Raw genomic sequence first — 17370 nt, forward strand, 5'->3', positions numbered from 1 at the left:
GTGATCCTGATGCCCACCCTCCTTCTCTACCAGCGGAGGTTGCTGATGCTGACACTTGGCTCTGGTTTTCCAATGTCTCAAGAGTGATGTGTGTGCTGATTGGAATGATGGTGACTGATAGGCTAGCAAAGAGAAATGGCAATGCTCTCATCTCCTTACACTTTACTGGTGCCATGACAATGCAGACGCTCTACGAAGCGAGATATTTATCAAAGAGAAAAAGCACCATTGCATTTCTGTGGTATCATATTTATTTGTTTAAGATGGAAGCATAATGCATCTGGTGTCAATTAGGCCATGCAATCAAACCATGGTAGAGGACTGAACTAGGTTATGCTGGCTGTGGTGTTTCTTCACACCTAAAGAGACAGCTTTTGTAGTATAATTAAATCCTTGTGAGTCATATTATGGAATTCCACATATCGTGAGATTAGGCCTACAATTGCTTTCTCACGTCATTGGAAAATACACTGGGTGTGAGGTTGTCTATCATAAATACTTTGCATTTAATGTGATTACTTGTAATGTCCATCATGTATTGACTGGGGACGTATTTGTGAAGGAATGTAACTGTTTTTCTGAGTGATATTTTTTTGTGCTTCCCATGACTGTGTTTTTGTATTAAAAAAAAAAATATATATATATATATTAGTGCATATCAATGTTGTACTATACAGAGTGCATTTGAAAAAGAGACCTAGATCTCATTATGTCTTCCCTGTTAATATAAATGTCCTGTGACTAAAGGAGTGGTTTGTAATGTATTGGCTTGATATTCAAAACATTTTTGTATTGGTAATGCATTTTTATGGGTAATAGCCATACAAATATTTAGTATCAGGCACATCAACCTGTAGCCTACTACTTATCACTATGTTTATCTATGCTTATTATAAAACGTCTCAACTGCTAGATGAGAACTTGGAAAATTCAGTTATCCTATAGATGTAATAGAGCAGAGAAACAATAACATACTGCAGCAGTCAGTTTAGTGCATGAGAGAAATATTTTATTAGTATACAAATAGAGTTGCTGACTTAGACATACACTACATGACCAAACTTATGTGGACAGCTGCTCGGCCAACATCTCATTCCAAAATCATGGGCATTAATATGGAGTTGGTCCCCCCTTTGCTTCTATAACAGCCTCCACTCTCCTGGGAAGGCTTTCCACTAGACGTTGGCACATTGCTGCGGGGACCTGCTTCCATTCAGCCACAAGAGCATTAGTAAGGTCAGGCACCGATGTCGGATGATTAGATTTGACTCGCAGTCGGCATTCCAATTCATCCCAAAGGTGTTCGATTTGGTTGAGGTCAGGGCTCTGTGCAGGGCAGTCAAATTCAATCCACACCAATCTCAACAAACAATTTCTGTTTGGACCGTGCACAGGGGCATTGTAAAGCTGAAACAGGAAAGGGTCTTTCCCAAACTGTTGCCACAAAGTTCAAAGCACAGAATCGTTAAGATTCCCCTCCACTGGAACTAAGGGGCCTAGCCCGAACCCCAAAAAACAACCCCAAACTATTATTACTCCTCCACCAAACTTTACAGTTGGCAATATGCTTGTGTGCAGCTGCTCGGCCATGGAAACCCATTTCATGAAGCTCCCGACGAACAGTTTGTGCTGATGTTGCTTCCGGAGGCAGTCTGGAACTCTGTAGTGAGTGTTGCAACTGAGGGCAGACGATTTCTACATGCTACAGCACTCGTCAGTCCCGTTCTGTGAGCTTGTGTGGCCTACCACTCACAGCTGAGCGGTTGTTGCTCCTAGACGTTTCCACTTCAAAATAACAGCACTTCCAGTTGACCGGGGCAGCTCTAGCAGGGCAGAAATTTGACGAACTGACTTGTTGGAAAGGAGGCATCCTATGACGGTGCCACATTTAAAGTCACTGAGCTCTTCAGTAAGGCTATTCTACTGCCAATGTTTGTCTATGGAGATTCCATGGCGGTGTGCTCAGTTGTATACATCTGTCAGCAACGGGTGTGGCTGAAATTGCCAAATCCACTAATTTGAAGGGGTGTCCACATACTTTTGCATATATAGTGTACTTCACATAGCTGTATAAACAGTTAATCTAACATCTTTCATCAATCACCTATATCTACAAACAGTGTGTGGGCAGTTAAACAATATTAATTTCTCTGACATTAGGGTTAAAACCAAAATCATTCTGGTCAACTATATTAGTACACATGCACCATTCCGTAGAGGAAGGTCCAGAACAGGACGTAGGTAAAAAGACCTCCAACGAGCCCTCCTGTGAAGAGCATCCTCCGAGACTTGAAACACTTGTTCCACCTGCGACTGGCCTTGAGGATTAGAAGAAGGGAGAGGAGAAACGAGGCGAGGAAATAGAATATAAATCCGTACAGTCCTGTGAGCCCAAGGATGCCCGCTGTTGCCCCGGACAGAGCCGACACAGACGTCCGACAGTAGTCCAGCATGGCGGCGTTGCCCCTCACAGCGACCTCGCTGATGAACTGTGGTCCCTCTCGTTTTGCTACGATGACTGAGGACATGTCTGCACTTGATTTGATTTCCAACGATAAAAGCTGCTGCAAAAAAAATGAATGATTGATTACATGTTTTACATAATACATTCACGATCTTGAACAAATTGTGAATCATTTGTCAATCTAGCCTATTTTATTACTAACGAAAGTGCTAGCTAAATTGACATCTGACTGCAGCTAGCTGGTAACTCACCGAATGAAAAAAGAATATACAGTGCTTCGTTTCCTTCACAAACACATCAAATGGACATCGTGTGTCACGTAATATTCCTACACAATGTATTTACTAGCTGCTGGAATGTAATTAGAGAAATAAAGCAAATTCAAGCTAGCTAGCACAGCAGACGCGACCCGTCATTCTGAATCGGCCATTTTCTTGTTAAATGCATTCTGGGACATTTGTTTTTGTATTAACTGCTCGCTTTTTATGAAGTCAGTGGATGAATGTGTTCAGTTATCTTATTTTAATCACTCAAATATTTGATTTAATTAAATTACTTTCACATTTTGTGATATTTTAAAGATGTATTTGTTGTGACCTATGACCTTTGTAATGAACTTTGGTCTCTACGGTGTATGCCTGAGATCAAAATAGTAGAGCACTGTTTATAAACACTGCGCTCTGGTTAAAATGTACAGTTATTAATTGGCTAAGGAGTCTAATGCTATCCGGGGAGCAACCATGGCGAAATATGTACTCGGCATAGACATAGGAACTACTTCAATCAAGGTCGTGTTACTTGATATTAACTCAAAAACAGTAACGGATAGCTTCTCTCTGCCAACCAAGGCATATATCGTCAGCGACGAAACGCATGTATGTGACAGGTGACAGGCACCTCTCTGAATCACCGTACATAATGAGCTTTCACTCTTTCAATTGTACAGCCTTTTAAGCCTTTCAAGCTGGTGTGCATTTTATCTCAAATTGGTCATAATCCTGTTGATTTATAGACCTCTTCTTAACTATATATTATATGATTGGTTTTCCTTTGCAGGCCAAAGAGCAGGACTCTGTACAAATCATAACGACTCTGAATGAGTGCATTGCCTCTCTGCCCATAGACAAGCTCCAGAATGTCAGTAGAATTGGGGTGTCTGGACAAATGCATGGGGTTGTATTCTGGAAAGCACAAACAGGTAAAACCATAAAGTGTGTCATCCACTATTATGTGGTATACATTTTTTATGTAGAAATCACAACACTCTTTATTCAAACAAGTCCTGTACCATCACTGTCTACCCTCAGGCTGTGATTGGTCAGATGGAGGCAGCCGTCACCTCTTCAGCCCTAGAGACACCAGTCATCTAATCACCTGGCAGGATGGGCGCTGCAACAGTGATTTCCTGTCTACTCTTCCAAACCCAGACTCACATCTCAGCATAGCCACAGGCTTTGGTTGTGCCACTATCTTCTGGTACATGAAACACAGGTACATAGGCCTATAATATCATGCCTACACGACTTGGCTGATTTTGAGGAATAGGTTTACTTCATATAAGGCCAGTTGACTCCTGATAAGTACACATGTAGGATAAGTGTATGTCTATTACACCCAGTTTACACTTATCCTATGTGCACTTATCAGGAGTTTACTCTATAGACTAATAGATTCAGAAAGCTTGTCATTATTCTTTTCACTGTGTGTTTGAATGCAGGCCGGGGTTCCTGTCTGACTTCATGGTGGCAGGAACCATCCATGACTATGTGGTGTCCATGCTGTGTGGCTTGGAGAGCTGTGTCATGACTGGCCAGAATGCAGCCAGCTGGGGCTACTTCAACACTGCCACTAACCAGTGGAACATAGACATGTGAACACAATATCCTGGCCTTCTTCTGCTTCTAGCACCAATTGTTTGCTTTTTAGTACAAAATATGTTATTACTAACATACTACATACTGAACATAATATGAATGCATGTGTTGTGTTGTGTGTTAGCTAACATGTACAGGTAACTGCCAAAATAGAGGAAACACAAGCATAAAGTGTCTTAATAGGGCGTTGGGCCATCACGACCCAGAACAGCTTCAATGCACCTTGGCATAGATTCTAAGTGTCTGGAACTCTATTGGAGAGGACACCATTCTTCTACGACAAATCCATAATTTGCTGTTTTGTTGATGGTGGTGGAAAACCTTGTCTTAGGTGCCGCTCCAGAATCTCCCATAAGTGTTCAATTGGGTTTACATCGTTTTCATGTTCATCAAACAATTCAGTGACCACTCATGCCCTGTGGATGGGGGCTTTGTCATTGTATGGGGTCATAGCCATGGTAGCCAAAATAATGGCCTGCCCAGCATTTTATTTAACTAGGCAAGTCAGTTAAGAACAAATTCTTATTTACAATGACCGCCAAACCCGGACGATGCTGGGCCAATTGTGCGCCGCCCTATGGGACTCCCAATCACGTCCGGTTGTGATACAGCCTGGAATCGAACCAGGGTCTGTAGTGACGCCTCGAGCACTGAGATGCAGTGCCTTAGACCGCTGCGTCACTCGGGAGGCGCGGGGTCACATGACCTTAAGCATGATGGGATGTTAATTGCTTAAAGACCCAGTGCAATCAAAAACTAGATTTTTCTGTGTTTTGTATATACTTCCACACTATGATGTTGGAAGAATACTGTGAAATTGTGAAAATTATGATAATGCCCTTTTAGTGTAAGAGCTGTTTGAAAAGACAGCCTGTGGTGGGATGGAGTTTTGGCCTGCCTGGTGACATCACCATGCGGTAAATTAGTCAATAGAACAAAAAGAAAGACCGTTCTAAACCTCTCTGCCAATAGCAGCTAGTTTTCAGTTTCCCCTCCCCACTCAGACGACTCCCAGACAGTCCAAGCAAAATTCTTGCTTGAGAATTTGCTCTTGCTAAGAAGCAATTTTTTGTTTATTTTTGACCATTTTGATCGAAAACAATCACATGAAATTATTTATTGTTACCAAGAAATTATTTGATATTGAGATAAAAACGTCTGCATAGGGACTTTAATTAACTCAGGAACCACATCTGTGTGGAAGCACCTGCCTTCAATATACTTTGTATCCCTCATTTACTCAAGTGTTTCCGTTATTTTGTCAGTTACCTGTATCTCTGTGTGTGTGTGTGTGTGTGTGTGTGTGTGTGTGTGTGTGTGTGTGTGTGTGTGTGTGTGTGTGTGTGTGTGTGTGTGTGTGTGTGTGTGTGTGTGTGTGTGTGTGTGTGTGTGTGTGTGTGTGCATGCTCTAGTCTGAAGGATGCTGGCTTTCCTGTGCACCTGCTCCCTGAGTGTGTGCCGTCTGGCTGCATGGCTGGTCAGACGTGCTGTGAGTGGCATGGCATCCCTGCCAGCACACCTGTAGGGGCAGCCCTGGGAGACTTCCAGTGTTCTGTCTACTCCAGCATGATTGACAGGACGGATGCAGGTGAAGAGGGGCAATTTGACCTTTGAATGTCAATAGTATTGCTGAATGAGGATTGAATAAGGTGTAAGCTATATATGGTAACAGCTCCACCTTAAACTTTCCGATAGGCTAGGTGGGAAATTCAGAATTCTGTGCTTACACCTATCTATCTTTCAGATCTACTGGAGTGCCTAAATGCTAATGATAGGAACTAGGGATTGATTAAGCATTTGCTTTTGAAATTAAACTTTATCATTGATTATAATAAGGTAACCGTTTCTGTGCCTCTTTGCAGTTCTCAATATAAGCACCTCAGCCCAGCTGACCTATGCCATGCCACTTGACTTCACTCCGCCAAATATCCCTGATCCCACCTCTTCCATCTCCTACTTCCCTTACTTCGATGGCTCCTACTTGGCGGTGGCAGCATCACTCAACGGAGGGAACGTGATGGCCACTCTTGTAGGCATGCTGAGTGGCTGGATGAACGAGCTAGGTAAATTAATCCATAAACTTTCATCTACTGTCATTGACTTAGTCACAAACCCTGTACGTTTGTGTCACTTGCAGAAGGCATGTTAAGTCCATGAGAGCTACTTAGTCATTACACCTATTTAATATTTTTACCTAATAGAGCTGGAAGTGAGCGACTCCTGCTTGTATGAGAAGCTGATCAGATGTGCCCTTGGAGTGGACAGTAGTGACCTGAGGGTTAGTCCTACCATCCTGGGGGAAAGACATGACCCGCTCAGCCTGGGCCAGGTGTCCAACATACACCCTTCCAACCTCTCCCTGGGCCACATGACCAGAGCGGTGTGCCGTGGTGTTCTGGACAATATCACCTCCATGATGCACCCGGTCTTCCTGCTGGAGGCCGGAGTGCAAAGGATCAAGGGCAGTGGGAGTGCCTTATCCCGTAACGCAGTACTCAGACAGGAAGCAGAAAGGGCGTTTCCTCTGCCTGTGGAATACGGACAGGATGTGGACTCAGCTGTGGGTGTGGCGATAGTCTTACATGACAGAATGTGAATTATGATACACACAGAGGGACTATTTGTTTACTTGCATATTTGAATACTTGAATTGTATTTTTTCTGAATTACTAACAGAGACTATTACAATAAACATCATGCTTATTTTACATTCCAGTGATATCCTCAGACATGTTTTTTAATGAATACTATTGGAAATTCATTGTGCAATCTCCAATCAAGATGATGTCTCACATTTATAGTATGAACTAAAAGTTCAATTAGGCCTATAGTAAGTGGTAATTGGTAATGTATAGTTAACTACAGTAAAAAAAATGTACTTTATTAATGTTTGCATTAGTGCACTTGAAATTTCAACTAAAACATTGTTCTGCTACTGCTAGCTTACATATCAGTGTTATTAGTAATAATTACTAGGTAAGATTTTAGTATTGATAATGATTACAACTGTTTTAACTGAATGATTCAATTGTTATGTTATAATGGCATGTAAAATAAATCCTAAATCTTGTTGATGCCTCTAACTATATATCAGTCTATTCTCATCAGCAGAGGTGTTCTGACCACAATATTAGTCACAGGAACAGAGACTCACCAACAACAAAGCATGTTGGTAGATCTGAGAAAAGGCAGACTCTCGGGAAGCTCTGCAAAGTGGTTCTGAAAGAAAGAAGAACTGAATGTTATATGTCATATGAAAGGAGAAGTAAACCCCCTGTGATGAGACATTCAAAACAATAAGTAAGTAATGAATCATCTGATAATATGTAATTATGTATAATTACACTGAACAAAAATATAAATGCAACATGCAACAATTTTTTTTTTTTTTACCGAGGTACAGTTCATATAAGAAAATCAGTCAATGGAAATACATTTATTAGGCCCTAATCTGTGGATTTCACATGACTGGGAATACAGATATGCAGCTGTTGGTCACAGATACCTTAAAAAAAGGTAGGGCCGTGGATCAGAAAACCAGTCTGTATCTGGTGTGACCAACATTTACCAACATGTTGGTGGATATTAGCGGGAACTGGAACACGCTGTCGTACACGTTGATCCAGAGCATCCTCAATGGTTGACATGTCTGGTGCGTACAGTATGCAGGCCATGGAAGAACTGGGACATTTTAAGCTTACAGGAATTGTGTACAGATCCTTGCGACACGGGACTGTGCATTATCTTGCTGAAACATGATATGATGGCGGTGGATGAATGGCATGACAATGGATCTCAGGATCCAGTTGTAATCATTATCATCATGGTGTCTTTGTGCATTACAATTGCCATCAATAAAATGAAATTGTGTTCGTTGTCCGTAGCTTATGCCTGCCCATACCCTAACCCCACCACCATCATGAGGTTCTCATCAGAAAACCTCTCGTCCACACGACGCCATACATGCTGTCTGCCATCTGTCCAGTACAGTTGAAATGAGGATTCATCCGTGAAGAGCACACTTCTCCAGCATGCCAGTGGCCATTGAAGGTGAGCGTTTTCCCACTGAAGTCTATACCGAACTGCAGTCAGGTCAAGACCCTGGTGAGGAGAACGAGCATACAGACGAGCTTCCCTGAGACAGTTTCTGACAGTTTGTGCAGAAATTCTTCGGTTTTTGGTCTCAGACGATCGCGCAGGTGAAGAAGCCGGATGTGGAGGTCCTGGGTTGGTGTGGTTACATGCGGTCTGCGGTTGTGAGACCAGTTGGACGTACTGCCAAATTCTCTAAAACGACGTAGGAGCCGGCTTATGGTAGAGAAATGAACATTAAATTCTCTGGCAACAGTTCTGGTGGACATTCCTGCAGTCAGCATGTCAATTGCACGCTCCCTCAAAACTTGTGGCACATTTTAGAGTGGCCTTTTATTGTCCCCAGCACAAGGTGCATCTGTGCAATGATCATACTGTTTAATCAGCTTCTTGATATGCAACACCTGTCAGGTGGATGGATTCTTTTTTCAAAGAAGAAATGCTCACTGACTGGGATGTAAACAGAGAAATAAGCTTTTTGTGCGAATGGAACATTTCTGGGATTTTTTATTTCAGTTCATGAAACATTTTTACTTTTATGTTGCGTTTATATTTTTTGGTTCAGTGTAGATTAATCATCTACTTTTGTGTTATTACATTGTTTTGACGTATACAAAGTATTTAAGAAGATAGATGCCCGTGCCTCTAACTAACTAGACAGTACCATTAGGTATTTTAGGGACATTAGAAAACCTCTGGTCAGTTGTGCAAAATGTTGAAGGCTACTAAATGTGTGAAGTAATGAGAAGGGGATGATATTTTGGCTAAGCATTTGCAACATAATGTTGTACAACAAGGGGCAAATCAGGACACTGAAATTAACTTTTGAAGCAGAGATTGTGAAATGCTGAATTTGCTAATTTTACCTTGCCATCCAACTTTGAGGATTTACTAACAATGTTGGTCCAACACCTTATCAACTATGGATGTGGTGTTCTATGTTTTTATCAATAGGGATACAGTATGTATACATATGGTGCTTATGCATAAACAAGAGCCAATGGCTAAGCTGATGTCCATTTACTTTTGAATATAATGTTAACAACATACCTTTACAATACATCTGTTATTTGTCAACTTTCATAACAATTAGCTAAGATAGTTTGTGCCTCTCCTGGTCACTATCATTGCTGTCACAGCTGTGCTACAGAGGCCGGGTCAATAACACCAAGGGTCAGCCATGTAGCCTTTTAAGCTTTCAGAGCAGAGCTCTCTCTGGTGGTAATGTACTCTTATACTCTCTGATACTCTCTGCGTGTGTGTATGAATCTCACTACTACTCACAGTTGTAGTGAGTAAGATTCATACACCCTCTGCTTGTAGAGGTTGAATTGTCTTGTGGTTGTGGATTTAAGACCTTTATTTAATATAAAGATGATATGATGGACAGACATAAGAGAAAATGTGATCCAACAGACCACTCAGTGAAATGCTCTTTATACTGGCACGGAAGGAATTAATTAATTTCTGTTTAAATACACAGTATGTTATAGATCCCAGTTAGATTTCATGTCCTTGTTTGAATGATTGGATCATAAGTAGGTGTTGATGATGGCTTGCATTTGCTTTGTTTATGTGAGAAGCTTTCAGTTCTTCTATTGCTTTAACTGAATTGTAGGAGAGTTTTTAAAACTGTAAACATTCACTCCGGTCAACATGTTGTGCATGAGATCACTGAGAGAAACTACTGTGTAGACACCATGAAGATAACCAAATCACAATTTCTCACTGTTTGGCATTGCATGCTCGTTATTAATTACACGTGTCTGAAACGGCAATTCTAAAATGTATTGTTTCCATGACGATACATGATGTCATTGTCTACAAGTCTAGTCGTTTTTAAACAAGGCCTGCACAGGAGGACAATTCAAATGTACACAGTTACAGACAGACTGTATCGGAGCAGATTAAAACAAGCACAAAAACTAGATTACTTAGCCTGAGTTTCAGCTATACTGCGGTTAATGTGATGTCTATTAGATTGAGAAAAACAATAATGTTTTCAAGTGAGAAACATAATATACATTGTGGTGAGGGAGATCTCATTGTTGACAAGCTGCAGTTGGTAGAAGCTGTAGTTTTGTTTTTGTGTATCTTTTTATTAGTAGGCAGGGGTTGGTAATCATATTTTTTTTGGTCTGAGAGGAAGCCATCTTGAGCCCCAATGGGTCCTGCAGCATTATGAGACAAGTAGATGAGGATCCGAAAAGTAGATCAAGTGACAGCAAAACGGCCACATCAATTATGCATACAGACATGATCTCATAGAGTGGATAAGAGTCTTTGTTCACGTGCACACTGTTTTACGCTGAGCGAGTGTGGTGCCATGCAAATGAACACAAGGGACACATTCGTTTTACAATAATGTATCAGCAGATTAGCAATATGTTGCTCAAAAAACTAATGTGACTAATGTTGTGCATTATATGATTTGTTTTCAGAATGCTGTAGCCCCTAAAACACAGTTATGTAGATTTGTCTCAATTATGTGGTTTAATCAAGGGTATCAACCTGAAATATTTGATGAGAATGAGATGGATCTAGATGTGCTGTGTTATAAATGGGGATGGACACGTGGTTGAATTATGGTCCTGACTTCTTTCTGTTCTTCCACATGTGATGTTCCCCACATGGTGGGCAGAGAAGAACTTTGTCATTGTCTACCCCTTCCTCTTTTCTAAGGCATGTTGAGGGAAATAATAACAAAACAAGTCGTTTTTCACACCATCCTCCCTGGGAGAAATAATTTAAAACCCCAAAGTAATTATTCATTCTGATCAGTTTCATTTGGAGATGTACGAGATTATTAACCATATTTCTCAATAATGGCTGTCCTAATTTTCAACTGAACTGGGAATATTTTTTCTGTAATTTGTGTAAAGAATGGGTTTAAGGCCTGGTTAAAGTTTTCTATTACAGTTGTAATGTGGAAGTACTAATAAATAACCAGCTTTGTTAGCCATCTGGGGGTGAAACATCACATATCTTAAAGCTGGTGTATTCAGAGGTCAACTCTCCTACCATGTTTCAGAGGATCTATGAACATTTTACGGCACCTTTTAGATAAATGTAAGAAATGATTTTTGGTCATATGTAAATTCAATGTCAAGTTATTAAAATGTGTATGACCAAACAATATTTGACCGGGTCAAAACTTAAGAAGAGAACCATGAATGCAGTCCCTCACTGCATTACAATGTAATTCAATTAGATTTGGTAAATCCTCTCAGGGGGTTTATAACATACTGAACATACTGTTTTTACATGAATGTGAAGTGTTATCATTGTATTGTCTCTCCCAGACCATCGGTTTGACGAGTCATTATGAGCAAGGCAATGGACCTAGAGTACCCTACCTTCTCTCTGGAGACAGTTGACAGGAAGAATGATGAGAGGGCACAGAGCAGACAGGTGAAGAAGCCTGACCGCCATGGACTCAGACTACCAGGAGGAACTGGAGAAGGCCATACCCAAGATCAGATTCAATCTCAACTTTGACAAGTGAGACGGCACGTTCACTGAACATAATAACACATACTGTGCTGTATGGGGACAATTGGTGTTTATAGTCTTATTGTAGTAACACTAATAACAGTTTTAACACTGTTTGAGAGGACACAACTGTCTTCCTCAGGGGGAAGGATTTGTTCATCAGAAGCTCATTTACAATATCATTAGAATAAGGCCTTTTGTTTTAAAGCCATTTTGGGCAAGACCATGTGTATTTTGTTTTCCAATTGAAAAAGAAATGCTTTCCCAATACTAAAGTCTAACATGTTTCCTTGTAGGAAAATAAAAGGTTTGGAGGAGAACAAAGAGGAGGGGGCAGCTGTTTGAGGCCGTGTCCACTGGGAATGTCATGAAGCTTGAGGGTCTGGTTCAGTACCTGCATCAGTCCATGAAGAAGCTCTCCAACACTGAGTGTTAGGCAGACTGTGTATTATATTCTGTAGTATTGTATAATTTTTGCATTTTAGGGTTACATTGTACATTAGTACTTTACAGCTTCATGTCCACACCCCGGCTACACTATAGCCTTAACCCTAGCCATTACCCTAACCCTATCTTCATGTCCACATCCCAGTTCAACCCTAACCTCAACCCTAACCCTAGAGTGGTTATAAATTGTACTTATAGCTGTAACCTTAGCCATAGCCCTATCCCTAACCCAAGTACAGTGTAAGTACAATGTAACAATGAGTTATTACAATATTTGTTACACTGTGATTACACAGTTATAAGGGCCCTGTAATGTAACGCAGGTAGCCTAGTGGTTAAGAGTGTTGGGCCAGTAACTGAAAGTTCCCTGAACCGACTAGGTGAACAATCTGCCGGAGTGCCCCTGAGTAAGGCACTTAACCCTAATTGCTCCTGTAAATCGCTCTGGATAACAGCGTCTGCTAAATGACAAAGAAAATTAACGTAAATGGATAATATTTTTAGTCTGTGTATTCTTTTATACTCCATTCTTTCACCTCCTGCTCTCCTAAATCAATCGTATGGTAAAAACACCCTGCTGAAGGCTCTACTGAATCTGAGAGACGGCAGAAATAACGCAATTAAATTTCTCCTTGACATCTCAGAGAAGATGGGGGACATCAAATAATTTATAAATGTAGCATACACCGCCAGCTATTACAAAGGTGAACTTTCATATAGCCAGAATTATAATTACTTGATGTTGTTCATCTATTCTACACCATGCTTCTGACAACTCAGTTTTATGTACACAGCCCTCAACCAATGTAATATAAAAATACAGTCATGTTAGTGTATATGTAAAGCCATGCATTTTCTGACAGTCTATCCTTTCTATCTCTGTATCATTCAGGGCAAACAGCCCTTCATATTGCCATTGAGAGAAGGAGCACCTATTCTGTTCAGCTATTGATCAAGAAAGGAGCAGAAGTCCATGCCGAAGCCTGTGGGAAATTCTTCCAGCCTCATGATCTACTCAGCTTCTACTGTAGTTTTGTGAGTGTGTCAGTATCACTGAGCCTTGAACAGTGCCCTCCTCTGGTAGGTTTGCAACAAACTTTCCTGCTTGTCAGACCTCTAGTCATTCCTCTGAGAGAATAATAATTCCCTTGTTTATGACTTAGGGAATTGTATGAAAGTGTTTTGTGGAACCTTACAGAAAGTGTGTTTGCATATCCAGAAAATACAATTGTCACTGTTGTGGTGGGTAGAGTGATGGAAAATACATTAAAGTGAGGGAAAATGTGTTTCCAGGTGAGCTGACTCTGCCCCTGGCTGTTTGCACCAACCAGCCTGAGGTAGATGACTTCCTGCTGGAGAACTCCTACCATTGGGTAGATGTGAGAGAGAGGGACTCCCTGGGTAACATGGTGCTGCATGCTCTGGTGGTGGAGGGAACGTGATGGCCACTCTTGTAGGCATGCTGAGTGGCTGGATGAACGAGCTAGGTAAATTAATCCATAAACTTTCATCTACTGTCATTGACTTAGTCACAAACCCTGTACGTTTGTGTCACTTGCAGAAGGCATGTTAAGTCCATGAGAGCTACTTGGTCATTACACCTATTTAATATTTTTACCTAATAGAGCTGGAAGTGAGCGACTCCTGCTTGTATGAGAAGCTGATCAGATGTGCCCTTGGAGTGGACAGTAGTGACCTGAGGGTTAGTCCTACCATCCTGGGGGAAAGACATGACCCGCTCAGCCTGGGCCAGGTGTCCAACATACACCCTTCCAACCTCTCCCTGGGCCACATGACCAGAGCGGTGTGCCGTGGTGTTCTGGACAATATCACCTCCATGATGCACCCGGTCTTCCTGCTGGAGGCCGGAGTGCAAAGGATCAAGGGCAGTGGGAGTGCCTTATCCCGTAACGCAGTACTCAGACAGGAAGCAGAAAGGGCGTTTCCTCTGCCTGTGGAATACGGACAGGATGTGGACTCAGCTGTGGGTGTGGCGATAGTCTTACATGACAGAATGTGAATTATGATACACACAGAGGGACTATTTGTTTACTTGCATATTTGAATACTTGAATTGTATTTTTTCTGAATTACTAACAGAGACTATTACAATAAACATCATGCTTATTTTACATTCCAGTGATATCCTCAGACATGTTTTTTAATGAATACTATTGGAAATTCATTGTGCAATCTCCAATCAAGATGATGTCTCACATTTATAGTATGAACTAAAAGTTCAATTAGGCCTATAGTAAGTGGTAATTGGTAATGTATAGTTAACTACAGTAAAAAAAATGTACTTTATTAATGTTTGCATTAGTGCACTTGAAATTTCAACTAAAACATTGTTCTGCTACTGCTAGCTTACATATCAGTGTTATTAGTAATAATTACTAGGTAAGATTTTAGTATTGATAATGATTACAACTGTTTTAACTGAATGATTCAATTGTTATGTTATAATGGCATGTAAAATAAATCCTAAATCTTGTTGATGCCTCTAACTATATATCAGTCTATTCTCATCAGCAGAGGTGTTCTGACCACAATATTAGTCACAGGAACAGAGACTCACCAACAACAAAGCATGTTGGTAGATCTGAGAAAAGGCAGACTCTCGGGAAGCTCTGCAAAGTGGTTCTGAAAGAAAGAAGAACTGAATGTTATATGTCATATGAAAGGAGAAGTAAACCCCCTGTGATGAGACATTCAAAACAATAAGTAAGTAATGAATCATCTGATAATATGTAATTATGTATAATTACACTGAACAAAAATATAAATGCAACATGCAACAATTTTTTTTTTTTTTACCGAGGTACAGTTCATATAAGAAAATCAGTCAATGGAAATACATTTATTAGGCCCTAATCTGTGGATTTCACATGACTGGGAATACAGATATGCAGCTGTTGGTCACAGATACCTTAAAAAAAGGTAGGGCCGTGGATCAGAAAACCAGTCTGTATCTGGTGTGACCAACATTTACCAACATGTTGGTGGATATTAGCGGGAACTGGAACACGCTGTCGTACACGTTGATCCAGAGCATCCTCAATGGTTGACATGTCTGGTGCGTACAGTATGCAGGCCATGGAAGAACTGGGACATTTTAAGCTTACAGGAATTGTGTACAGATCCTTGCGACACGGGACTGTGCATTATCTTGCTGAAACATGATATGATGGCGGTGGATGAATGGCATGACAATGGATCTCAGGATCCAGTTGTAATCATTATCATCATGGTGTCTTTGTGCATTACAATTGCCATCAATAAAATGAAATTGTGTTCGTTGTCCGTAGCTTATGCCTGCCCATACCCTAACCCCACCACCATCATGAGGTTCTCATCAGAAAACCTCTCGTCCACACGACGCCATACATGCTGTCTGCCATCTGTCCAGTACAGTTGAAATGAGGATTCATCCGTGAAGAGCACACTTCTCCAGCATGCCAGTGGCCATTGAAGGTGAGCGTTTTCCCACTGAAGTCTATACCGAACTGCAGTCAGGTCAAGACCCTGGTGAGGAGAACGAGCATACAGACGAGCTTCCCTGAGACAGTTTCTGACAGTTTGTGCAGAAATTCTTCGGTTTTTGGTCTCAGACGATCGCGCAGGTGAAGAAGCCGGATGTGGAGGTCCTGGGTTGGTGTGGTTACATGCGGTCTGCGGTTGTGAGACCAGTTGGACGTACTGCCAAATTCTCTAAAACGACGTAGGAGCCGGCTTATGGTAGAGAAATGAACATTAAATTCTCTGGCAACAGTTCTGGTGGACATTCCTGCAGTCAGCATGTCAATTGCACGCTCCCTCAAAACTTGTGGCACATTTTAGAGTGGCCTTTTATTGTCCCCAGCACAAGGTGCATCTGTGCAATGATCATACTGTTTAATCAGCTTCTTGATATGCAACACCTGTCAGGTGGATGGATTCTTTTTTCAAAGAAGAAATGCTCACTGACTGGGATGTAAACAGAGAAATAAGCTTTTTGTGCGAATGGAACATTTCTGGGATTTTTTATTTCAGTTCATGAAACATTTTTACTTTTATGTTGCGTTTATATTTTTTGGTTCAGTGTAGATTAATCATCTACTTTTGTGTTATTACATTGTTTTGACGTATACAAAGTATTTAAGAAGATAGATGCCCGTGCCTCTAACTAACTAGACAGTACCATTAGGTATTTTAGGGACATTAGAAAACCTCTGGTCAGTTGTGCAAAATGTTGAAGGCTACTAAATGTGTGAAGTAATGAGAAGGGGATGATATTTTGGCTAAGCATTTGCAACATAATGTTGTACAACAAGGGGCAAATCAGGACACTGAAATTAACTTTTGAAGCAGAGATTGTGAAATGCTGAATTTGCTAATTTTACCTTGCCATCCAACTTTGAGGATTTACTAACAATGTTGGTCCAACACCTTATCAACTATGGATGTGGTGTTCTATGTTTTTATCAATAGGGATACAGTATGTATACATATGGTGCTTATGCATAAACAAGAGCCAATGGCTAAGCTGATGTCCATTTACTTTTGAATATAATGTTAACAACATACCTTTACAATACATCTGTTATTTGTCAACTTTCATAACAATTAGCTAAGATAGTTTGTGCCTCTCCTGGTCACTATCATTGCTGTCACAGCTGTGCTACAGAGGCCGGGTCAATAACACCAAGGGTCAGCCATGTAGCCTTTTAAGCTTTCAGAGCAGAGCTCTCTCTGGTGGTAATGTACTCTTATACTCTCTGATACTCTCTGCGTGTGTGTATGAATCTCACTACTACTCACAGTTGTAGTGAGTAAGATTCATACACCCTCTGCTTGTAGAGGTTGAATTGTCTTGTGGTTGTGGATTTAAGACCTTTATTTAATATAAAGATGATATGATGGACAGACATAAGAGAAAATGTGATCCAACAGACCACTCAGTGAAATGCTCTTTATACTGGCACGGAAGGAATTAATTAATTTCTGTTTAAATACACAGTA

General features: G+C 40.9%; 3 protein-coding genes across 4 annotated transcripts; 2 read left to right on the plus strand and 1 right to left on the minus strand.

Moving 5' to 3' along the window:
* Window positions 1-1956: 1956 nt before the first annotated feature.
* Window positions 1957-2892, minus strand: LOC120044327 (ER membrane protein complex subunit 6-like). Of its 2 annotated transcripts, none has more exons than XM_038988942.1 (2): window positions 2716-2892; window positions 1957-2561 (listed from the first exon to the last, which is right to left on the minus strand). In XM_038988942.1, exon 2 carries the CDS (start codon window positions 2526-2528, stop codon window positions 2193-2195), a length of 336 nt encoding a protein of 111 aa, XP_038844870.1. In that variant the 5' UTR covers window positions 2529-2561; window positions 2716-2892; the 3' UTR covers window positions 1957-2192. The 2 variants fall into 2 exon arrangements, with proteins under 2 accessions (XP_038844870.1, XP_038844869.1); XM_038988941.1 differs by having other exon boundaries at window positions 1957-2564.
* Window positions 2893-3106: 214 nt separating this feature from the next.
* On the plus strand, window positions 3107-7048 carry shpk (sedoheptulokinase). The gene is made up of 7 exons (XM_038975675.1): window positions 3107-3339; window positions 3521-3662; window positions 3772-3955; window positions 4182-4334; window positions 5751-5926; window positions 6201-6401; window positions 6540-7048. The coding sequence occupies exons 1-7, from the start codon at window positions 3205-3207 to the stop codon at window positions 6932-6934; spliced, it is 1386 nt and encodes a 461-aa protein (XP_038831603.1). The 5' UTR covers window positions 3107-3204; the 3' UTR covers window positions 6935-7048.
* A 6756-nt stretch (window positions 7049-13804) lies between these two features.
* Window positions 13805-14503, plus strand: LOC120044328 (sedoheptulokinase-like). The gene is made up of 2 exons (XM_038988943.1): window positions 13805-13856; window positions 13995-14503. The coding sequence occupies exons 1-2, from the start codon at window positions 13811-13813 to the stop codon at window positions 14387-14389; spliced, it is 441 nt and encodes a 146-aa protein (XP_038844871.1). The 5' UTR covers window positions 13805-13810; the 3' UTR covers window positions 14390-14503.
* Window positions 14504-17370: the final 2867 nt, after the last annotated feature.

This window comes from Salvelinus namaycush, chromosome 3, assembly GCF_016432855.1.
Source record: "Salvelinus namaycush isolate Seneca chromosome 3, SaNama_1.0, whole genome shotgun sequence".
In the NCBI taxonomy this organism is placed as follows: domain Eukaryota; kingdom Metazoa; phylum Chordata; class Actinopteri; order Salmoniformes; family Salmonidae; genus Salvelinus; species Salvelinus namaycush.